At 37.4% G+C, this 26009-nt stretch overlaps 1 protein-coding gene across 2 annotated transcripts in view; it reads right to left on the minus strand.

Annotated features, from left to right (window-relative positions):
• Positions 1-4532: 4532 nt before the first annotated feature.
• LOC124721822 (RING finger protein 11) overlaps positions 4533-26009 on the minus strand; it is a 38645-nt gene continuing 17168 nt past the window's right edge. For both annotated transcript variants that reach the window (XM_047246942.1, XM_047246943.1), the window contains one exon: positions 4533-5244. In XM_047246942.1, coding sequence (XP_047102898.1) covers positions 5070-5244 — 175 coding nt within the window. In that variant the 3' untranslated portion in view covers positions 4533-5069. The remainder of the gene's footprint in view (positions 5245-26009) is intronic.

The raw sequence follows: 26009 nt of genomic DNA on the forward strand, positions 1-26009 counted from the left end.
GGAGATATGATATTGCCCCTGGAGTAGACAACATTCCCTCAGAGCTGCTGATGTCCTTGGGAGAGCCAAACAAAACTATTCCACCTGATTTGGAAGGCATATGAGACAGCTAAAATACTCTCACACTTCAGAGAAGAATGGAATAATCCCAATTATAGAGAAGGCACACACTGATATGTGTGAATAACGGACACAAAATATTTACAGAAGAATGGATAAACTGATAGAAGCCAATCCCAGGAAAGGTCCGCTTGGGTTCCACAGAAATTGAGGAACAAGTGAAGCAATATTGTTCTTTATACTTTCCATACAAGATAGGTTGAAGAAAGGCAAACCTATGTTTATAGCATTTGTACATTTAGAGAAAGTTTTAGTCAGTGTTGACAGGAACACACCATTTGAAATTCTGAAGGCAGCAGGGATAAAATACAAGGGGCAATAAGTTATCTACAATTTTTGCAGCAACCACACTACAGTATAATACTGAAGGGCACGAAAAGGAAAGCAGTGGCACATTACGTAGGCAATAAAGGATACTGAAGAAAAATTTGGAGAAGAAATTTGAAGTTTATGGGGTAGAAATGAAAACTTTGCAGTTTGCTGATGACCCTGTAATTCTATCAGAGACGGCAAAGGACTTCGAAGAACTGATGAACAGAATGGATGTTGTAAAAAAAGTTTATAAGAGAAATAACAACAAAAGTAAAACAAGATTAATGGTCTGCAGTCAAATTAACTCAGGTGATGCTGAGGGAGTCAGATTAGGAAATGAGATATTACAGGTAGAAGATGAATTTTGCTATTTGGGTGACTAAATAACTGATGCTGGCCTGACTAGAGGGGCCATAAAATGGAGACAGGCTATAGCATGTAATGCATTTCTGAAAATGAGGACTTTGCTAACACTTAATATGAATTTAAATCTTAGGAAGTCTTTCTGAAGGTATTTGTCCAGAGTGTAGAAATGTGAGTGATCAACTGTTATGAAAAGAAGAGAATTGAAGCTTTTGAAATATGGTACTAAACAAGAATGCTGAAGGTTAGATGGACAGATTGAATAACTAATGAGGAGATAGTGAACGAAATTGGGGAAAAATGGCATTTACAGTACAACTTAACTGAAATAAGGGATTGATTGATAGGGCACATCCTGATGCAAGACAGATTTGTCAGATTGGTAACAGAGGGAAGTATGGGGATAAAACTGTAAGAGACCAAGGGATGAATATAGTGGGTAGGTTTAGACAGATGTATGTTGCCGTAGTTACTCTGATACGTAGAGGCCTGCACACGATAGAGTAGTGTGAGAGCTGCATCAAATCAGTCGTTGAACTGAAGAAGAAGACGACGACCACCACCACCACCACCACCACCACCACCACCACCACCACCAACAACAACAACAACTGTTTGCATGAGCATGAACACCATACTAAAGAATACAGGAACAATAGTCACCCAGAAAACATGAAATAGCAGTAGCAGATCATGCACTGGGACCAAGGAAACACCAAATTCGATTCTCCAATGCTAAAGATTTACATGAAACAATTTTTATTATACTAGGATATACAGAGATACTAAAGAAAGTCAAATACACAAACAACTCTAGCAGAAAAGGAGGAGGACTGAAATTAGCAAGTGAAGTGCCGTAGTGCTACGCAAAGCAAACAGCTGTACAAACACAATAGCACAAATGGCATGAATCTGCAATCTTCGAAACTGGTACGCAATTGCTAGTTTTAACATATTATGTCTTTATAGTCTCTGAGATCATCATCTGCAGTCGGGAACAAAACATTAGGCACAGAAACATGTCAGAAAATGGCCTAATGCCCATAAAACCAATGATAAAAAGAACCATGAGTCCGAATGTTTCTCTAAACATACAGTAGCAGATGATACTGAATCAACACCTCTGACGACATGGACTAGAATGTAATACCATGGGGTGCTGATACAAGAGCAGTAATTGTGTTATTCAAACTACTATGCTCAGAATGAATATGATGAGTCCATATTTGTATTTTAATTGAAGTGGCCTATCATTCAGGGTCAGGTCATTAGTGAACATTGGAGATATATACGAATTGTGTGAACAAACAGAAACCACACAATATATAGACTTCAGCTCTAGTTGCATAAAAAGAGCATTTGAAATTCACATGTGGCACTATTGGCCAGACTGGGCAGAGACTGTGGTCTTGTGTGTGTGTGTGTGTGTGTGTGTGTGTGTGTGTGTGTGTGTTTTGCCTAATTCTTATGAAGGCCTATTTGGCCAAATGCGTTGTTTGACAGTAAAATTATAAAGAATGTAGCAACCAGTTGCAGAAACATAATTTATTTATCTTGTTGCAAATTGATTTTGACTGGTATCAGTCATCACTGGTGCATTTTTCTAACCGATACATGCCATAAGTAGAAGTACTGTCCGTGGCAGATTTCTATCATGAAGTGACATGGTTTTTTGTTGTGTCTATCTGTGACTCAGCACCTCCACTATATTGTGAGTTGCAACTATCATTTTCATAATACTGTCATCATACCATCCTGGAATTTTTTCAGTGTTTCAAATTGAGAACATCATTGATTAGCTACAAGAGGACCGTAACATGACAGTTGAGTAACATAATTTGCATCATTCTGATTGCACAGGAGTAAGGCAAATTTTCTTATGCTTGCTTGCTTGTCATAACCTAGGGCAATTACCATGTTTCATTGAAACCAGTTGTGAATTACTTACAAAATCTTTCTATGCTACTAGTTCTGCAGTGTGAATATTGCAATAATTAAACAGTTGGGGACTGCCCTCCATCCAAGGAAAAAAGGGACATGAAAACCAACTCATGCATGTTGGTGTCAGTTGTCCAAGAAGGTGCTCAACACTTGTCACACTGGTTCTGGATGACAGGAGTACAAAAATTCATGCCTCTGCTGGTAGCAATCAAAGCTTATCTCCCAATCACTACAGCATGAATTAGCACCAATGTTACATGTACAGTGTCAACTAAGAATATCAGTAAATATTAGATAGAAGCTGTACTAAAAACAATGGTACTGTTCACCAGGATTCCTCTCACAGGCCATTATCATGCAGCATGTCTCTAATCATGTAATGGAAGAGATGTAACTGGAGGGATGAACAACTCCAAGTTGTGCTTTGGGTGTGAGCAGAGTTTGCCTTGTAACTGATGGCCATTTGTGAGTGTGGTGGTGTTCAATCAAGCAACAACATACAAGACCAGTGCACTTTTGTGAATAAAACTGTTAGACCATTGTTTCACTATGTCATTTCTACTAGTGTGTATCAGATGGAATTTTTATTTATCCTTGCCAAGAGGAGTTATCAGCTAGTCCAACTATATAGGGCACTTATCTACAGCAGGAATTGGAACATCAGGTGCATTAACACAATATGACACTGGTAAGACAAGATCTACTGAAAGAGCCATACAGATTTCTCTGTGTGGAATATAAGAAAAAAGTACTGCAGACTGACACTGAACTATTGACTCACCATTTACTCTTCGGAAACAAAACTGTAAAAATAAAAAAAATGGTGTCAAGACCTCTTTTTTTTCAAAGTCATTATCATAATGTAATTTAAGCTATGTGTCACTTTTTCTCAAGATTATAAAATTATGACTTCATCCTGAATCCACTTCTCAGGTACCAATAAAGTCAAATGAAAAATTAAAGTACTCTGCCTCAATTACAGAAGCTTCAGTGTAACAGTCTGCCTTCTAACAGATCAATCATTGTGACAAAGAAATTGTGTGAACTGAGATTTCAATTAATTTGTAAAGCACTCTGTTGCTTGGAAACAGTGGAAAGGTATGGCGGTCCTCACCATTAAAGTTAGTTTGAACACTCCAGTTCATTACTAGACCCGGTCCTACTGAAGGTGGTATGCCCTCACTTTCCACCAGTCTTTGGACTGATTTATCCAGCCAGTTAGTGAGGGAGCTACTGTTGAGTACAGCTTGACAGATCTCAGCTGATTTATTTTTGTTCCTGCATTTAAATATAATGACTTGACACACACTTTCCATAAACGGAGAAGGCTACTGTAACCACAATCACTATTCTGCAGAGACTTATGTAACATTTTTCCCTTTCAGTTAATAGTGGCTAGCAGTCACTTGATGGAGACTGTTGAGAACTGAAATTGATTTTTCACAAAACAAAAATACATACATACCATTTGTTCCCCAATAATGCAATATGACAAAACCGTTTCATATTGGTGGTGATATGCATGGTATTAGCAGTTTAGTTGTGACTACAAAGATCATTGTCATGCTATGTAACTGACAGTAATAGTATTCTTTCTCCTTCTTTCCATTACATATTCTAGATTACTCACCTTTTTCAATAATCTGTAATAACAAATGTTGCTAAAAGAAGATTTTACAGCACAATATCGTCATTTCAACTAAATGACAAATATACATCAATACTTATTCAAGATATATAAAACACCAATCTTTTTCTTTTTTGGTAAAATAATTCATTTAATTTCCCCATTCCATTGTGTGTGTGTGTGTGTGTGTGTGTGTGTGTGTGTGTGTGTGTGTGTGTGTGATGTTTTTACAAATAACTTTTTAACATACACATAAAAATTGATATTTTGTCCAAGCATAAAACTGTATTAGAACCTCCTGTTATTTCACTAAATGTACCAGACATAATTCTGTATTTTTCTGATTTCACATATAAGTTACCGATTTTTTTTACTTATAACCATAAAATGTGAAAATATAATTATTATTGTTATGATTATTATGATTATTCATATTTATCATTATTAATTATGTATAAGCCAACTATTGATCTGAAGGAAAGCAACAGAATACTTGTGTATAAAGACATTATCAGTACCCTGATTATTAACTTTCTTAGCACTACCTCATATTCACATCACAGCACAGTTCTAAATTTCAAATCTGCTTTATGCTTGTAAAAACAATAAAACAGTCAGTCTTGTGGAGTCACCTCTTCATCAGAGGTGCAGCATCCCTAAAGAGTTCCAAGACGGAGCACTGCTCTGAGCAAGAGAAACATAAATATTAATTATTCGTTTCGTAACTTGTCAGTAATGCTGCATCCACAGGCTCCATACATGAAGGACACGTGAAACTCCTCATTAACCAATCGTCAATGCACTGAACATGATAAATATGCATACATGGCAGGTATCGTACTGGGTCATTCACATTAAATTCCACCATACAGATCACACATCTGAAATAAAAAATAATAATAATAAATAAATAAATAAAAACGCAACAAACATTCCAAAATTATATAACTTTCTTGAAATTTGGATACAATTAGATGAATTTAATATAATGCAGTGTAAATAATCCCCCTCCCGTATACTTCACAGCATTTCATGTGGAATACCTAACAAACGTTTCAACTACTGCCAAGTCCCTCCCAGACATGATTCCCATTAGTTCAATAGCTACGACACCTTTCAAGCTGAAACACATTTGCCTCCTTAAAGCAAAGAATTTTCAAAGGAAATGTTAGTAAGGGAAAATGCATAGATTCTTTACTCATAACCCTTCAAATAATATGAGTGTCCATGCACTGGGACATTCACACTTTGAAATCTAACAAAGGACTTGCAAAATGAGTGCTTGCAGCAACAAGAAAGTTTTAATTTATGTAAGTAGACATGATGTGTAGATTACAACTGGCAGAATAGCTGTATTATTACCATTTATCTCGTACTTCACAAACATGTTCATGTTGTTCACATTCATGATACAACAGAATTTTTTAGGCTTTTGGTAAAGTCTGTGAGCATGTAGATCTCTGCAAGATACACAATACAAGAAAAGGGATTGCTGGTCACAGCATAAAACTTATGCACACTAATACTATGCAGTCTTCTGACAAACTACATTACAGCGACACAATTTTGTTACCATACAAGACTTCAGAATAACATTCTGTCGTAAGTTGCACAGCTATTTTTATTTTGCTTTACCAGTTTTGACAAATTAATTTGTCATCTTCAGAAGCCTACAAAATTCGGGTCTTATAAATCAACAGAGGGCTACACATTTATGTAAAGTATAAGAAACATATTACAGAAACTAACCTAGTATAGGTATAGCAGATGTCAACTTCTTCACAGATTCATTATACCATGATATGTTCAAAAATGTATGTACTGTATGTGATTACTGTAAAAACAGATTGATCATTTACAGTAAATGAATCACATCTGTGGACATGTCCAGCTGTTGCACCACGAGCAAGGAGCATATATAAAAAGTATAACTAAGGTACGTCATTTTGTAGGCTTCTAAAGACGACTCATTTGTTGAAACCAGTGAACCAAAATAAAAATATCTGTGCAACTGATGACTGAATTTTATTCTGAAATATATGCTACATTTGCTGAAAAATAACAGCTATGAATAAAATAATATTGCATAAGAGTACTATGATATCTGCCAGGAGGAGGAACCCAACTATTTGTAAGCAACATGCATCAACAGCGTCAAGAAACTCTTGTTGATAATGCGAACTGAAAAGTTCATGACATGTAGAACAGTGTGTCTTGATTGCAACATGTGCAACACTACCTATGGTTATCAAAATGCTGATAACCCCTCAAATATGAGAAGTATGGAATTTAGCCACTCATACAGCTACAATTAAACACAAAATAGGCACATACTGTCCCCACATTAATTTTATATATGTGAGATTCTGAATGAACAATGAGATATTTAGTTCCATCAGCAATAATAATGGAGGGAGCCTTGACTGGCTTCTCTGATCAAAAACTGGCCACAAATGCTGCACAATATCCAAAGGAGGAGACTGGGTGGGCCAGCAAAGACTCTGGAAGTCCATCAGGACACACCTAGAGAAACTCGGCAGTGTGTACCATCAAACGGGGGTGATTTCAGACACTGGGGCAAAATCAGACAGTATGGCTTATTTGCTCTTTGGCCCCTGCATAAAAACAAAGAGTTACTTATTTTATCATCCGTGCACGTTATTTTAAGCGCAAGATTGCATTTATCGCTTTCCACAACTTTTATTTTGTGTCACTTGTTTCCCTACGTGAATAATTGACGAACAGTCTCAGTGTTAAAAATCCACACATCATCGTAAAGTGGAAACTTTCTATTGTTGAGTCAAGCGGGAAGTTATTGTAACCATAATTGTCGACGCGCTCCGTAGCTAACAGCATTGTGACAATTTCTGTACAAGTTTGTCGAGTTTCTCGTGCTAGGTTATAAAATAATGACGGTTTTTGTAAAACCGTGTACTGTGTGGGGTGATTTCGGATAATGCCAAGAACATATAACAGCAGGAGAGGTGCTACAGTACGGTGTAATTATGACCTGGAACTTTTAGATAAAGCTGTTCGTGTGATATTCAGAGTGGTAAATTATAGTACAGAAAAGCATGTCATTTGTACGGTATAATCAACCCTTTAAAAAAAAAAAAAAAAAAGGGCTGGGGGGGGGGGGGGGGGGGGGGGAGGACAGCCAGTGCTAAATAAAGAAGAAGAAGAAATGTTGAAGCAAGGTATCTTGAGCACATTGGCGATTTCCCTTCACTAAATTGGGTATTAGATATTTAGTTAAAGGCTACCTTGATAAACCTGGCCAAAAAGAGAAGAAATTTCATAATAATTTGCCAAGAGAAGTATGGGTGCATTTATTCCTCAAGCAACAGTCAGAAGATCTTTCCGTTCGCTTAAGCGGAAATATTAAACTCGTGCAGAAGTGGACAAAGAGACTGTTAAGATGTTTTTCTTACACACCAAGGCAAAGCTGGAAAATCTCCCACCTAGCAACATGATCAACTATGATGAAACCACCATTCTGTATCACTTATTCTTAACAAAGGACTACCTTAAAATGTGTAAAATGTCACCAAAATCAAATAAAAAGCAGGTAGATTAAAAAAAAAGGGCAGTAATTGTCCGAATTCACCCTCTATATACTGTAACTTCGGACAGAGATTTAAAAAATACACGTGTCCGAAATCACCTCAACTCATAAGGTGACTTTGAACACTTTAACTGCCTCAAATAAATATACCTACACATACACTTTCTGGTTCTGGGATATTTTATTCGTTACACATATACCCGACCACTTCCATAACAATCAATTTAATCTAACAATATATACCAAAGTTACAATCAAAATAACAACAAAACTGTCCGAAATCACCCCGTTTGAAGGGGTACTGATGTCTCAAATGAGGACTTCGCTATAATTCAGCCTTTGAGAGAAAGACTATAACTGACAAAATGACATTAAACTTTTGCTACCTACAAGCTTAATGGTAAAAAAGGCAGTACATTGGACAAGTTTCTTTTGAGCTTGTCACACTAAGTTAACTTCTTGACTTATTGCACTACATTATTCTCTTTCTTTATGATGCATGACCTTGGTACTTACTAGCCTTGTAATAATACATCCTTGGTTATGATCAGACATGTATACATCACTACCCAGATATGCTCTTCAGTCTGCGTGTCTTGGTCACAGATTGCAGATACAGATTGTTTGAATGTCAATAAAGCTCTCACGTCACTTAACTGTAAGTTAGTTTATGACTTTTTGTGCCTGTCTTTAATCTTGAGCAATTCCTGTCACTAAGGTTTGGTTATCGTCCATTATCACCACTGGCTGATGCTGTTTTTCCATGAGGTGTGTATGCCATTACCACCACTGATATTTTTTCTATCAATACTTTGAATGCACTGGCAACCTGTTGGGCACTTGTTCCAACTAAACACAGTCCAACAATCTGCCTATGTTGAAAGTATGAAAGGACAACCATTTTCCTTCGCCCTTCTCTGACCAGATGGTTGGACAAATATTTATTGCCTAACATACCGCAAAATATACTTCCTTTATTCAAAAAACAAAGATCATTCTCACTGTTTTATAAATATTATTTATTAAAAAACATGGGTGTTCAAGTTGTTTTGGTAATCAGTTGTATACTTCATAATACGACACAAGTAGCTATTACTCCAACACTTTATAACACTAACTTGTAGGAACACATATCGTGGAAGGAAATACATGTAGTAAATATTCTCTAAGTACAGAGTAGTTATGGTTCTTTTGAAATCATACAGATTTTTATGCCACTGACTTCTTAAATATCATTCGATGTATTCCTCCTCTTTCCATTACTCAACCATTTTTGTAGGTATTGGTTGAATATACTTTCATTTTAGTAAACTGAATTCACCGACCAGCCAATGATTTATGCTGTGTTATATGTAGGATTGTAAAACTCTGTCACTTCTTCTTGAGCTATTTGTGTAGCATGCTGGACTCCTTCACAATGCATTCTCTGTGTATTTAAAGGAGAAGGGTGCATCTTTGAAGTATAAGTACATCATACTTGCAGTTGCATTACTGTTAATACCTTGGTCCTCGGAACACCCAATTAGAAGGAATGGAAGGCATGTATACTTGTGGGACACACAGTCTCTGTCTATCACTGGCCAAACTTCCAAGAAATTTACTGTGTAAATTTAAATATGACTAACCAGTTCTTAACCTTATATACAAAAAAATTAAAATTAATGTCAATTTGTCTGTGTTAATCGTGGTTGAGCTCCGTGGCTGTGGATTGAATGAATTTTGAAGAAACACAGCAACCAGCAACTTTTTATATAGCTTTATCTGTGCCAAGACACCTTTTGGACTTGACCATGTATTCAACAGGGGTAATACTTTTAGAAAAGATTTTATTGACTTCATTTTGAATGCTGCTGTTGCTCCACCCAAAATGCAGTCTAAAAATCACTGCAGTGGTGAAAACATCAATGAATTGGGCCAATCAACATGGCTAGTAGCACAAAATGCATCTTAGCACAAATTAAGCTGTACAAAGCTTTACTTCTTCAAGTAATGAAAACCAGTGTCTCTCTCAGAAGACCTCAATCAGTGTCTCAATGCTGCATCTGATTTCAGTTAGTACAATATGACAAATTTATTACCAAAACCATTTTAGACATATGCCACTTTGACAAAGGGCAGATTATTATTATGCAAAGCCTGTGAATGGGTATCTCGAAAATGGTGAAGCTGGTCGAATGTTCACGTGCTACTGTTGTGAGCACATACGGAAAGAGGTAGGTGCTCCACCGATTTAGAGCAGTGATATGTGCAACAACAGACATTCTTTTCCCTGCTGCTCCCTGCAACATCATTAACCTCACTCAAAACTAAGGAACTTTAGAACTTTTGCAAATGGGTCCATATATTATAACTAGATTGTGGACTATCAGTCATGAGCTTCGAACCACAACACAACAAAATTATTCTCGGCAAATCTTAGTACTGATTTCCTGTGTAGAAGGCACTTAGTAGAGCTTCTGCACCCATCAGGCGTTCCATAGTGCAATGGATAGCACATTTGACTGCAGTGAAAGAGATCAAATGTTTGAATCCCTGAAGGGTCTTATATTTTTAAAAGTTTTACATAAAATACAGACTGAGGCAGTGAAACCGCACAGTTTTGAAAAAATCACCAATAATATATTTACAAAAAGAGTATAATTACTTCAACATGAATCTTAAGTACATGAGTGTAAATTAATGTTAAAAACAATCATTTTTTTAATATGGTGTCAGTAAGGAGGCGTCCTTGGTTTTGCACACATTGTCAAAGATTAAATCCGCCCATGACGTTCTGTAGCATCTGCAACGTAATGTTGTTAATTTCCTGCCAGATTCGCTCCTTCAGATCATCTTTTGTTCTTGGTGGACTTTCCTCGACGACTTTGCATTTCAGATAGCCCCAAAGCTGGCTGCTGTGGCCAAGCGGTTCTAGGCGCTTCAGTCTGGAACCGCGCGACTGTTACTGTCGCAGGTTCGAATCCTAACTCAGGCATGGATGTGTGTGATGTCTGTAAGTTAGTTAGGTTTAAGTAGTTCTAAGTTCTAGGAGACTGATGACCTCAGATGTTACGTCCCATAGTGTTTAGAGCCCCCCCCCCCTTTTTTTTATAGCCCCAAAGAAAGAAGTCTGGGGCGGTCAAATCTGGCAAACGGGCAGCCCAAGGGATATCACCATTCTTTCTGATTAGCCATTCTAGAAATGCGAGTTTAAGCAAATTGATTGAGACATTAGCGGTATGGCTTGCTGCACCATCTTGCTGGAAGAATGTTTCTTCATCTGGATCATACTGAACAATTTCAGGCAGACCAAAAGTTGCCAACATGTCAGAATAATGTTCAGAGTTTACCGTTACTGCGTTACCATGCACATCTTTAAAAAAAAAAAAAAAAAAAAAAAAAAAAAAATAAGGTCCCACAACTCCACAAGAAGATATTGCACACCAAACTGTTGCTTTCTCAGAATGGAAAGGTTTTTCATGAAAATCACGTGGGTTATTTGCGGACCAATACCGGAAGTTCAGCTTGCTGACGTAGCCACTAAGGTGAAAGTGTGCATCACCCATCTGTAAGTTATGCACTCTTTATCCATTTCTTCCGATAACATTAAGCATCGCTTGGCAAAAGTTTATGCGATGGTTGTAGTTGTTAGGTTTTAGGGTTTGCACTATCTGTATTTTGTATGGATGATAGTGTAGGTCAGTCTTCAAAATCTGTCTCACTGATTGATTGCTGAGACCAAGTTCAGCGCTGTGCCACCTTGCTGATTTTTGCGGACTTCGTGCTAATGCAACATGCACACGATCATTGTTCTCTGGGGTCCGGATTGTTTTTTCACTACCACCTATTTTCTTCGACGTGCTTACAGTGGCTTCAAAGTTTTTCACCCAAAGAGGATAGCTTTCCTTGATGGCATGGGAGACCGTGGTGGTAGATTAAACTCAATATGGAAAGCGCATTGGACACCAACCACACAATCCGTGTTTTTATAATATGCTTTTACAGCAAACGCACGTTGCGCGCTTGATCAATGCTTCATGACTGCTGAAATTTCCACCTGTCTATACGCTCAAGGTCGTTTCCCGCACTTCCATAGCCCCCCACTGCGCCCATCAGCCAGAGTCGAAATCGTGCCATTTCACTGCCTCACCCTGTATGAAAATAATGTTAGCACGAACTGATTGAAGTAGTTGTTTCAATCATGGGATGTAACATATATAGTTTCACATTAGTCCAAGTCTGAGAAATGGACAACAGAGGATAAGTGCATTTAATTTGGGACCAAACATCACATTTTGGAAATCATTACTAGTAGTGCAGATATCATCAGACTTCCACAGTACAACGAGGTGTAGTACTATGTGGATATACAGACAGATAAAAAGTGCGTACAACACGCAAGTGACACAAATGTAAAGGTTGTGATGTTTGTGAGTGTAAACTAATGTTAGCTTCTGAAGCAGATTTACTTCATCTGTATGTAAGATGATGAAACCTCAAAAGTTTAAACAATAAGGATCCTAGCTAAACAGTATGAAGATAAAAACATTGCTTCTAATAAAGTAAAAAGTGTGTGGTTAAATTAACTAGAAAATGTCTTGTTGAACATGATGTGTGTGGACAGCAATTGCAAATGCATGTGCATGTAAACAGCAAGGAAAACACAATAATATCCTGTTTCTGATTCATGTGGTGAAGTTTTTTAATTGTGATTTTGTTTTCATATGAGAGGACTGTCGAGTTGTTTTACAAATAAGTTAAAATGTTCTTTTGGGTTAGACTCGAACCAGTGGTCTATGAACATTGTCTTATAACATTTAATGGTTTACCATTCTAAAAACTGAGCTACGGAATAATTAAAGTGTAGTTAGGTAAAACGACAATTTTCACTAAGAGTTTAATTTTGCTGAACGACACTATCTTTCGTTGTAACAGCGCGAGAGCATATCTTTGAGATAAGTTAATGTTAACTTCACAGTGCCAGACACTTTTAATTAAGTTAGTGAACTTGTGCGTCAACATGGTGGCAATTCGCTAGTACAGCGCAACCACATTTTACGTATCTTCTTATTCTCTTGGACACTCAAAAACAACTTTACAGGAATTTAGATGTATTTGTACAGTATGATACTACACACTATTTTTGTAACCTATTTCCCCCCAAAACATAAATTTCAAAACAAGACATCACTGTTAATTAGCATTACGATAGTAGGAGCAGTGAGCTAGCCAGTGATGTCACAGGCATCATGACTCGAATGGAGCGTTTTAGCAGGTGTTTAAATTATTTGAATTTCATTTTCATAAAAGAATACTGAAATTCAAAAAGGAAAAAAAGCGTGTTAGGAGCATAGAATGACATAATTAATCATTTAAGACAATTTCCAGAAAACAGTCAAATACCCTTATTGCATGGTTGAGAAAAATCCAGGTATGTGAAACACCAACCTAGTGGGAAAAATTGGGTGTTTATGGGTACTGTTGTTTTTTTAAAATTTTTTTTTCATATTGACAATTAAATAATTCAATTTAAATTCCTATTATAAATTTATTCAAACAACTAACCCAGTCTTACAGCTACTTTATTATTGCCTCTTTTCTTGCCCTGCCACCACTGCATCCACTGAGAGAATCTTCTTCACCTAAGGGCTTGTTTGGTCAAAATTAATAAATAATTTAGGAGAGAAAACATGCGAGAAATTAGCGACGATCTTCACATTTCTGCACGCTTACAAAAACTGGCAAATTGTACTTTACAGTCCTTACATTTCTACATCAACTTGAAAGTTTTTTTTCTGGAAGTGTAAATGTTATTTAGCTGTGTTTTTATATTGCAAGAAAAGTTAAAACACAACATTAATAAAATAAATTCTTGTTATAGTAAATAGCTGCCTTCAATAAAGACGATGGCTGTTCTTCATTTGTTTAAGGCTAACTATGTAACATTCTGTATGTTAATTAAATTTTAATAATTAAATGTAGTTGGTTTTATTGTTTTATTGGCAGATTTTTAAATTTTTGGGAGCGGTTAAAATAAAACAATTCTGACCAATTGTCAGTCACACACAAGTAAGTTTATTCCTATCCTGAAACTGACAGGAACATAACTTGTAAATTACAGTATTGTTCCATTTATCCACAACAATAACAAAGCAATGAAATCAATTTATCACCACTTATGTTTAATAATTTACAATATAAAGAAAGCAGAATAGTATTTTGTCATATAAATTTCATTTACATTCTGGAAGCAACTGTGCACATTGATTATTTGAGAAACATTTTCGGTCAGTTATGGTTTATTGATAAAATTAATTACTCTTGTACCTGGCATTAGCAATGATCCTTAAATGGTTAAGTAAAAATGGTTAATGTGAGGCTTATTTCTGTAAGGAAAAGAAGAGTTCCATTATATCAATGACGTTCATAGAAGGGAAGTTGCATTATCGATACTTAACACTGTAGAACATACACACTTCCTCCATGTATCAAAGAAGTTTACTGTTATACTGACGTAGTAAACGGGTGAAAAATCTCTGGGGTAAATACTGAGGAATGTCATTTGGACATCCATCTGTTTTAAGAAGAACATTTCTTCATCGTGAATAGGTGCGTCTACATCTTCCAAATGTATGGCTAGGTCCAAATCAAACAAAGTAGATGGCCAAGCTCTTACCAGAAAATTTTCAGAATCATTAATCAAATCAAGCTTGGTCATTCCTTCTCCTATGAACTCTCATCATTCTATTTGATAATTTCTTTCTTTTTATTGATATATGGATGGATATACATTGTATACGAGTGGCCCACTATCAGCTGCTAGCTCAATGGATCCAGCAAATGCCACAAAAAATACCTCCCCGCAAGTGCAATCAGTCACAACCAACTTGTACAGTGCTTCATACACAAAAAGGCTCACAGCATCCACGCTTCCCATGACAAAGCAGAAGAAGTGGTTTCAAGTAAGAAATACAGACGTTTCAAGCCCAGTTAAGGCAATTATCCCCTACCACAAGACCTCAACATAAGAACCTGTGGTGGTGTCTTATGTTTTCATATCCCATGGAACCAAAGACTGTCTCATTGTCGTGTTAGTTACATTTAAAATTCCCTTAACAACTTTTAATATTATGCTAGTCACTGAAGGTTTGCTTAATGTTTCTGACTTGTTCCCAGCATTTTCTGCTGATTCAGCTGAAAAAGTAGCTACAGTTGACTAGTGGGTCATCCATGGTGAATGTTAATGTCTTCATTGTAGTGGATCTTATACTCTAATGATGTCATGAATAATTAGGGTCATGTAGTTCTTTATACTATAAGGATGGAGTATCCCAATACATCTGGTAACGACAGCCACACTCAATTCAAATAAAATGTTCTCACCATCTTATTTTCGTCCAGTGTACACATTTACAAGAACATTTACAAGATAATGGACAACTCGAACACACTGAAGTAATGAAGGGAAAGGGTAACGGTACACAAATATATATTAAGTAAGGCATAAATGAAGTTTTGAAAAGAAGACTTCAGCATGTCTGACATTTTAAGTTTGTTTGTTTCATGTTCTGTAGATCATTTTGCATGATAAATCACAATTATGTGAACTCAGTCATTTTACATTCACATCACCAATTTATTTATAAATACAGTTACATACTGAACATTTATAAGATTTTTTTAAATATACAATATGAGTTAGTAAATCCTAGCCACGACCTTTTACACAACAATAATAGAAATTCTTCTAGGGAATAGGAGTTGTCAAGGAGAAACTTTCTCAGTTTGTTTTTCCAATTTAAATTCTCATCAATATGGAACCCTACAAATTTTGAAGTTTCCAACATATTTATTATTTCATCACACTGTGTTACATCATCATTGGTGTAGTAACCCTAGATGTGCAGAACCGAATATGTTGCATCTTTTTAAAACTGAGGTTGCGACCATTCACAGAAAACCAGTCAATGATACTTCTAAGAACAATGTCTACCATTTCTTCTGTTGTTTTATATATGCTTACAATGATTACAATACTAGCATCATCTGCAAAAAGAACTAATTCTCCTCCTTTTATACTAGATTGAAGATCGTTTACATACATGAGGAACAGCAATGAACCTAAGCCTGAGCCTTGGGGAGCCCCATACATTATTTCTCTCCAGTCAGAATAAATGTCCTCAGAGTACATTGGTTTACTTACTAACTGGTTTACTTACTAATTCTTTTGGTTGGATATGACATTATCTATTGGCTGGCTATACAATCAACCACATAAAATGTCAATTTATAGCCGGCTGTGGTGGCCGAGCAGTTCTAGGCACTTCAGTAGGGAACCATGCAGCTACTATGGTCGCAGGTTCGAATCCTGCCTCGGGCAAGGATGTGTGTGATGTCTGTAGGTTAGTTAGGTTTAAGTAGTTGTAAGTTTTGGGGACTGATGGCCTCCGCTGTTAAGTCCCATAGTGCTTTGAGCCATTTGAACCATTTTTTGTCAATTTATCTAGGAGAATACTGTAATTCACACAATCAAATGCCTTAGATAGGTCACAAAAATACCAACCAGCACTATTTTATTATTTAATGTTTTTAAAATTTGGTGAGTAAACATGTAAATGGCATTCTCAGTATAGTAACCCTTCTGAAATCCAAACTGTGATTTGCTGAGGATATCACTGTTACTCAGGTGAGATCCTATTCTAGAAAATTTTGGAAAATGACATCAGCAGTGGAACAGGTCGGTAGTTATTGACATCTGTCCTATCACATTACATATTTCAGTTAACACTGGGCTTATTATATGGGAACAAATCTTTAGTACTCTATTGAAGACACCATACAAACCTGACAAGATTTAATTTTTGAAAGAACTTATAATTTTCTTGATTTCAGAAGGAGATGTTGGTGATACACTTTTAAGACTGAATTTTATGGAGTTACAGTTTTTAACATACTGCTACGATTTCTCTCTTGAACTGTTTGCACCTATACTTCCTGCTATATTTATGAAACGATTATTAAATGCATTTGCTACTTGTGACACATCATTTATAGCCTTTCCATTTAGTTTAAAATGATGTTATCTTACTCTGTGGTTGGTTTTCATATATCTTGTTTCCTTATATTCCATATAGCCTTAAGTCTGTTGTCAGAATTACTGATTTCTAGCATATTGTGTATGTTCTTTGATTTTTTAATAATCTTTCTTAGTAATTTTGAGTATTTTTTGTATGTACAACTATTACAGTATCTCTATTTGTTCTTGCCAACATAAGCATTTCCTTTTTCCTTTTAAGATATACTTCAGTGCCTCTAGTGATCCATGGTTTTCCACATGCCAGTTTAATGTAATTTAGGATTAGCTTATGCAGATAGCTATTTCCAAATAACTGTATAAATTTATCAAATAATAGGTTAAATTTCATTCTAACTAACTGTGCATCATGATTTAAGAGAGCATTTTTTACTGGATATGGTTATTTTTTTTCTTTGAGCTTCACCAAAGAAAGCATTGTCAATCACAGTTCTACTATCTTCATCCACCCATGTTAGGAAGTTAATTAATGAGATCAAATTGTAGGATCCAAATAAGGTTTGGAAATCATTTTTCCCCATCAGAATCCTTTAGAAAAAACTAAACTGAAATCCCCACAGACTACTTATTGCGTTATGCTGTCTGACAGATAGCACAGTAAGGAATCCAGATTACTCATAAACAGTTCCAAATTTCCCAATGGGTATCTATATACAGTTACAATTAAAATTGAACTATTTTCCTGCATTAATGCACAAGACAAGACTTCTACGTGCTGATCACTACAAAATCTATGTGCCTCCATGTTTTTGAACTTGTGTTCTGTATTAATATATGTAACAACTCCTCATTTTATTGCTTTAATTCTACACGAGTAAGTGTAATCTTTTATATGTAACTTGTCTAACCCTGTGGTTAGAGCTCTCTAAATTTTCGAAACAGAAAAGAAACTCTTCTATCTTATTACTCAATGCTCTAATATTTTGATGAAATAAGTTAACCTTACTTTTCTGTGCCTTCTTAAGCATTATGTGGGGCTCTTGTGTTATTCTGATGTCTTTCAAAACTGACTGTCTGAATCCAGAATTGAATCTAAAAAGGGCACCTCCCTGACACTTACAACCACTGGGATTTTGCTTTGTTTGGTGGTGGATCCATGTATATTATTGGCAAGAAGCTAACCCAACCTATCTTTCCCTCTCCTATTCAGGTGTACACCATGTCTAGTATATCCCAACCCCCCCCCCCCCCCCAATTGTCGAAACAGGCATTGCACTCAATGTAATGTAAATAGACTCAACAAATTTTACGAGTAGATATAACAAATAGAAAGCTTTTCTTTCTGTCAGAATGGTTTCATGTAGTAGAAAGATGCATTTACAAAGTCTAATCAAACACAGATTTTTTTTTACTGCAGTAGCATCATTTAACAGTAGAATACTTTAGCCCAAGTCAATGGTTCCTAAATTTTTGGACTAATTTCTGTTGTGTTTCTTGCAACAATATTTAAGCTCTACAGAGTTTTAAGAGTTCTGTGCACCAGGTTCACTAATTTCTGTTGTGTTTCTTGCAACAACATTTAAGCTCTACAGAGTTTTAGGAGTTCTGTGCACCATGTTCACCGAAATAAGCAAACTACAGTCACATGTGGGGAGGGAGCACCAGATTTTATCCTTTCCTTGTTTCAAAACTGGCTTGCAGTATTTTTTGCAATGACTCCATATTTTAAGTCAGAGTATTTTCTTTTGCTTTTGCTCACACTGTCTCCTATGCACTGAAAGCTTTGTTTCCATTGGCCCGCTTGGTTACCTGTAGTTCTTTCATTTTAATTTTCCATAATCTCATTAAGTATTATCTTTTTCCTTATATTTTGCTTCTCTGGCACTTTTCTCCTCCCTAGACATGATTTATTTCTTTTCATAGTATATAAGCATTCTTTGCTTCTCTTATTACTCTTAGATGACCGACATTTCTCCAACCTACCTTGCTTCCTAAAGACCATTTTATTTCTGTTCTTTTCTACCTGTTCTTTGCCATATTTATCTTCCCATCAATGTTATCTTTTCTTTGTTTTGGTCAGCAATTCGTTCCTTATATACTCATGGCTTCAAATTTATGCCCATTTTCACATAACACAACTCTGGTTTATTATACGGGGCGTTCTAAAAGAAACAAGCTGGAAGCATAATTACAGAAACCAGTACCTGTATATCAGAGGTATTGACCCTGGCTGTTGAGACACTCGTCTCACTGAGACACAAGGCAGTGAATGGCTGTCTCATAAAATTCCCAAGGCTGCAATGTGAACCAGTTCCGCACTTACAGCTGGACGTCGTCGTCCAAGGTGAATCGTTTGCCACTATGCTGACATTCTTCTTTGACCAAAATTACCCCCTTCTGATTCACTTCCTGCAGCATGGGACAACAGTGAATACCCAACATTACTCACAAACCTTGACCACCCTTCGCCAAGTGATCAAATCAAAACGACCAGGCAATCTCACATGTTGGGTCATTTATTTATTTATTTATTTATTTATTTATTGTTCCGTGGGACCACATTAAGGAGAAGTCTCCATGGTCATGGAACGAGTCAATACATGAAATTATAACACGATATTAGAAACAGATAAAATGAAATATAAGAAACATATTCAGGCGACACGTTGTTAGTTTAAATAAAGAAAATCAAGAATGTAACACTGGAATGTGCTTAATTTTTTAGCTCTTCCAGGAGCTCCTCGACAGAATAGAAGGAGTGAGCCATGAGGAAACTCTTCAGTTTAGACTTAAAAGCGTTTGGGCCACTGCTAAGATTTTTGAGTTCTTGTGGTAGCTTATTGAAAATGGATGCAGCAGAATACTGCTCTCCTTTCTGCACAAGAGTCAAGGAAGTGCATTCCACATGCAGATTTGATTTCTGCCTAGTATTAACTGAGTGAAAGCTGCTAACTCTTGGGAATAAGCTAATATTGCTAACAGCAAACGACATTAAAGAAAATATGCACTGTGAGGGCAATGTCAGAATTCTCAGACTATTGAATAGGGGTCTACAAGAGGTTCTCGAACTTACACCACACATAGCTCGAACAGCCCGTTTTTGAGCCAAAAATAGCCTTTTTGAATCAGAAGAATTACCTCAAAAAATAATACCATATGACATAAGCGTATGAAAATATGCGAAGTAGACTACTTTTCGTGTTGAAATGTCACTTATTTCAGATACTGTTCTAATGGTAAATAAAGCGGCATTTAGTTTCTGAACAAGATCCTGAACATGGGCTTTCCACAACAGCTTACTATCTATCCATACGCCTGGGAACTTGAACTGCTCCGTCTCGCTTATAACATGCCCATTCTGTCTGATTAAAATATCAGTTCTTGTTGAATTGTGAGTTAGAAACTGTAAAAACTGAGTCTTACTGTGATTTAGCATCGAATTATTTTCCACAAGCCACAAACTTATTTCATAAACTACATTATTTGATAATGTTTCAATATTACACACAAGATCCTTCACTACCAAGCTGGTGCCATCAGCAAACAGAAATATTTTTGAATCACCTGTAATACTAGAAGGCATATCATTTATATAAATAAGAAACAGCAGTGGCCCCAGCACCGATCCTTGGGGAACGCCCCATTTAACAGTGTCCCATTGGGACTGAACATCATTACCACTCTCAATATTGCGGAGAATTACCTTCTGCTTTCAGTTCTTAAAGTAAGAGGCGAACCAATTGTAAGCTACTCCCCTTACTCCATAATGTTCCAACTTCTGCAGTAATATTTTGTGGTCAACACAGTCAAAAGCCTTCGTTAAATCAAAGAAAACACCTAACGTTCGCAACCTTTTATTTAATCCGTCCAAAACCTCACAGAGAAAAGAGACTATAGCATTTTCAGTTGTTAAGCCATTTCTAAAATCAAACTGTACATTTGACAGCAAATTATGTGAATTTAAATGCTGCAGTAACCTTGTATATACAGGGTGTTTCAAAAATGACCGGTATATTTGAAACGGCAATAAAAACTAAACGAGCAGCGATAGAAATACACTGTTTGTTGCAATATGCTTGGGACAACAGTATATTTTCAGGCAGACAAACTTTCGAAATTACAGTAGTTACAATTTTCAACAACAGATGGCGCTGCGGTCTGGGAAACTCTATAGTACGATATTTTCCACATATCCACCATGCGTAGCAATAATATGGCGTAGTCTCTGAATGAAATTACCCGAAACCTTTGACAACGTGTCTGGCGGAATGGCTTCACATGCAGATGAGATGTACTGCTTCAGCTGTTCAATTGTTTCTGGATTCTGGCGGTACACCTGGTCTTTCAAGTGTCCCCACAGAAAGAAGTCACAGGGGTTCATGTCTGGCGAATAGGGAGGCCAATCCACGCCGCTTCCTGTATGTTTCGGATAGCCCAAAGCAATCACACGATTATCGAAATATTCATTCAGGAAATTAAAGACGTCGGACGTGCGATGTGGCCGGGCACCATCTTGCATAAACCACGAGGTGTTCGCAGTGTCATCTAAGGCAGTTTGTACCGCCACAAATTCACGAAGAATGTCCAGATAGCGTGATGCAGTAATCGTTTTGGATCTGAAAAATGGGCCAATGATTCCTTTGGAAGAAATGGCGGCCCAGACCAGTACTTTTTGAGGATGCAGGGATGATGGGACTGCAACATGGGGCTTTTCGGTTCCCCATATGCGCCAGTTCTGTTTATTGACGAAGCCATCCAGGTAAAAATAAGCTTCGCCAGTAAACCAAATGCTGCCCACATGCATATCGCTGTCATCAATCCTGTGCACTATATCGTTAGCGAATGTCTCTCGTGCAGCAATGGTAGCGGCGCTGAGGGGTTGCCGCGTTTGAATTTTGTATGGATAGAGGTGTAAACTCTGGCGCATGAGACGATACGTGGACGTTGGCGTCATTTGGACCGCAGCTGCAACACGGCGAACGGAAACCCGAGGCCGCTGTTGGATCACCTGCTGCACTAGCTGCGCGTTGCCCTCTGTGGTTGCCGTACGCGGTCGCCCTACCTTTCCAGCACGTTCATCCGTCACGTTCCCAGTCCGTTGAAATTTTTCAAAGAGATCCTTTATTGTATCGCTTTTCGGTCCTTTGGTTACATTAAACCTCCGTTGAAAATTTCGTCTTGTTGCAACAACACTGTGTTCTAGGCGGTGGAATTCCAACACCAGAAAAATCCTCTGTTCTAAGGAATAAACCATGTTGTCTACAGCACACTTGCACTTTGTGAACAGCACACGCTTACAGCAGAAAGACGACGTACAGAATGGCGCACCCACAGACTGCGTTGTCTTCTATATCTTTCACATCACTTGCAGCGCCATCTGTTGTTGAAAATTGTAACTACTGTAATTTCGAAAGTTTGTCTGCCTGAAAATGTACTGTTGTCCCAAGCATATTGCAACAAACGGTGTATTTCTATCGCTGCTCGTTTAGTTTTTATTGCCGTTTCAAATATACCGGTCATTTTTGAAACACCCTGTACAACCCTCTCAATAACTTTAGCAAACACCGATGGCATAGAAATAGGTCTATAATTATCAACATTATCCCTGTCTCCCGTTTTATAAAGTGGCTTCACTACCGAGTACTTTAATCGGTCAGGAAACCGACCACTCCTAAAGGAAAAGTTACAGATATGGCTAAGTACTGGGCTAACATACATGGAAAAATACTTCAGTATTCTGCTAGATACCCCATCATATCCATGAGAGTTCTTGGTCTTTAGTGATTTAATTATTAACTCAATCTCCCTCTTGTCAGTATCATGGAGGAGCATTTCAGGTAACCGTCTCGGAACACTTTTTTTCTACGAGCGCTATATGATTCCCTGTTGGGACTAGGTTTCTATTTAGTTCACCTGCTATATTCAGAAAGTGATTATTAAATACTGTACATACATGCGACTTATCAGTAACACGGACATTCCCACTACGCACTGATTCTATATCCTCAACCTGTCTCTGCAGACCAGCCACTTCCTTTATGACTAACCATATGGTTTTAATTTTATCCTGAGACTTAGCTATTCTATCTGCATACCACATACTTTTTGCCTTCCTAATAACTTTTTTAAGCACCTTACAATACTGCTACAAAACAATACAAAGCCTCATATGGCCAACACAGTTACAGCACTCCTGCAGACATTCAAATGAAAGGTTCTTGGCCACCCTCCATGCAGTCCGTTTCTCTCTCCCTGTGATTACGCCATTTTTGGTCCCCTTAAAAGGGCTCTGAGGGGCAAACAATTCACCTCAGACGACAATGTCCAGCTGTACGTGTGGAACTGGTTAACATCGCAGTCCCGGGAATTTTATGAGACAGCCATTCACTGCCTTGTGTCACAGTGGAACAAGTGTCTTAACAGCCAGGGTCAATACTTCTAACATACAGGTACTGGTTTCTGTAATTATGCCTCCAGCTTGTTTCTTTTTGAATGCCCCTTATATATCGCATGGCGGCAAGAACAGTGACAAAACCCAGAACCTGAGAAAAATCAACTTAGAGAATTCTATAAAACTCACAGTGAAATTGCGTAAGCTTTCCTTTTGATTTCAAGTAAGAATTTTTGATAGTTAATTCCATTATATTTTACAGAACAGTAATATGGATATATAATCAATTTTTCTCAAGTATTGCATTTCTGAGTTGTGTCACTGTTCTTGTCACGGTGCAATCTGTAAGTCTTCTGGTAGGCCTCATCCAAGATGTGGAGGAAGCCTCGCATGCGGCTATCAAGTGTGCCGAGTGCAGCTGTCGGCATGTTGTGGCTCAAATCGGCACCAATGATGCCTGTCGCTTGGGTTCCGACGTCATCCTCAGTTCATATGGGTGGCTAGAGGAAATGATAAAAGTCCGCTGGCCTCATGCAAGGGATGCAAGCAGAGCTCGCAATTCGCAGTCTTGTTCCCAGAATTAATTGGGGTCCCATGGTTTACAGCCAAGTGAAGGGTCTCAACCAAACGATTTATTGACTGTGTGATGGTCTTGGCTGCAGATTTCTGGACCTGCATTATCGGGTGGAGAGTTGTAAGACTCCTCTTGATAGGTCAGGGGTGCACTACACAAAAGAAGCAGCTCTCGCTCGTTGACACCCAAATAGTGAAATCAGACCACATTCAGAAAGTCAAAATTTTATCAGTAAATCTTTAAAGTATTTGTAATAAGGTTCCCAAATTTACTGCCCTCTAGGAAATTTGTCTCACTCAAATTATTCTCAGGACCGAGAGGTGGCTGAAACCTGAAGTGGAAAGCTCCAAAATATTTTGCAAGTCATGGAACATATATCGGAAAGACAGATTAGATGCCACAGGAGGGGGAGTGTCCATTGCAGTCAACAAAACTATGGTCTCTTGTGAGGTCGATTTTGAGTGTGACTTTGAAGTTATCTGGATGTGTATAATGTACAATTGGTCTACGTGAAATAAGTTAATTGTTGGATGTTTTTATCAGCCACTCCATTCCGCCATAAAAGTTACCCGATGATGCCATGAAAGTTTTACAGACAGTCTAAGAAAAACTATGATCAGTAGCATGGACGATGCAATATTAATTGCAGACAACTTTAACCAACCGAGAATGGACTGGGACATCTATAGATTCATTGAAGTATGGACAGGCAGTCTTGTGAAGTGCTTTTGAACATGTTTTCCAAAAACCATCTTCAGCAGCTAGTTCGACAGCCTACACACAATGGAAATATTTAGAAATGTAACAACAAACAGGCCTTACATTATCAGTGGTGTCAGTATAGAAACAGGGACCAGCGACCATGATATCTTGGCGACCATGGTTACTAAGGTTAATAAATCAATCAAGCAGTCTAGGAAAGTACCATACAAAGGATCATACAAACATACTATCATTTGACCATTGCACAGACTCCCATATGGAAGACATAGTAATAGACATCTCTAGTACAAGAAAAGCAACTAAAAGAGTTGACAACAAATAAGTCACCAGGTCTGGATGGAATCTCAATGCAGTTTTACAAAGAGTACTTTATGGCATTGGTCCCTTACTTAGCTCACATATATCATGAATCTCTTACCTAGCACAAAGTCCCAAGTGGCTGGAAAAAAGTGCAGGTAACCTCTGTATATAAGAAGGATGAAAGAAGTGACCTGCAAAATTACACATCGATATCCTTGAGGTCAGTTTGCGTTTCTTGAATATATTCTCAGTTTGAATATAATAAAGTTCCTCGAGACAGAAAAGCTTCTGTTCACAAATCAGCACTGTTTTAGAAAGAACCACTCACGCAAAACTCAGCTTGCCCTTTTCTCGTATGATATCGTGTGAACAAAGAATGAAGGACAAAAGGCAGATTCCATATTCTTAGATCTCAAAAAGTGTTTGAACCGGTGCCCCAACGTGACTTAACAAAGGTATGAGCATATGGGTTAGGTTTCCAGATGTGCATGTGGCTCAAAGGAAGCCTCTAAGTAATGGGACACAGCATGTTGTCCTCAACTGCGAGTGCTCATCAGAGACAAGGGTATCAACAGGAGTGCCCCAGGGAAATGTGATTGGACTGTTATTATTTTCTATATACATCAATGATCTGATGACCATAGTGAGGAGTAATCTGCAGCTGTTTGCTATTGATTCTGTGGAGTATGAGAAGATGTCATAGTTGAGTGACCGTAGGAGGATACAAAATGACTTACATAAAATTTATAGTTGGTGTGATGAATGGCACTGGTTCCAAGGATAGAATAACTTAAGTTAATGCAGATGAATAGGAAAAACAATGTCTGTACTGTTTGAGTACAGCATTAGTAGTGTGATATTTGACACAGTCATGTTGATTAAATATCTGGTGTAACACTGCAAAGCATTAGGAAATAGAATGAGCATGTAAGGACTGTAGTGAGGAAGGCAAATTGCTGACTTCACTTTATTGAGAGAATTTCAGGATTCATCTGTAAAGGCAACCACATACCGAACACTAGTGCAACCCATTCTTGAGTACTGCTCAGGTGCTTGGGATCCCACCAGGTCAGATTAAAG

This window comes from Schistocerca piceifrons, chromosome X (genome assembly GCF_021461385.2).
Source record: "Schistocerca piceifrons isolate TAMUIC-IGC-003096 chromosome X, iqSchPice1.1, whole genome shotgun sequence".
Classification (NCBI taxonomy): Eukaryota; Metazoa; Arthropoda; class Insecta; order Orthoptera; family Acrididae; genus Schistocerca; species Schistocerca piceifrons.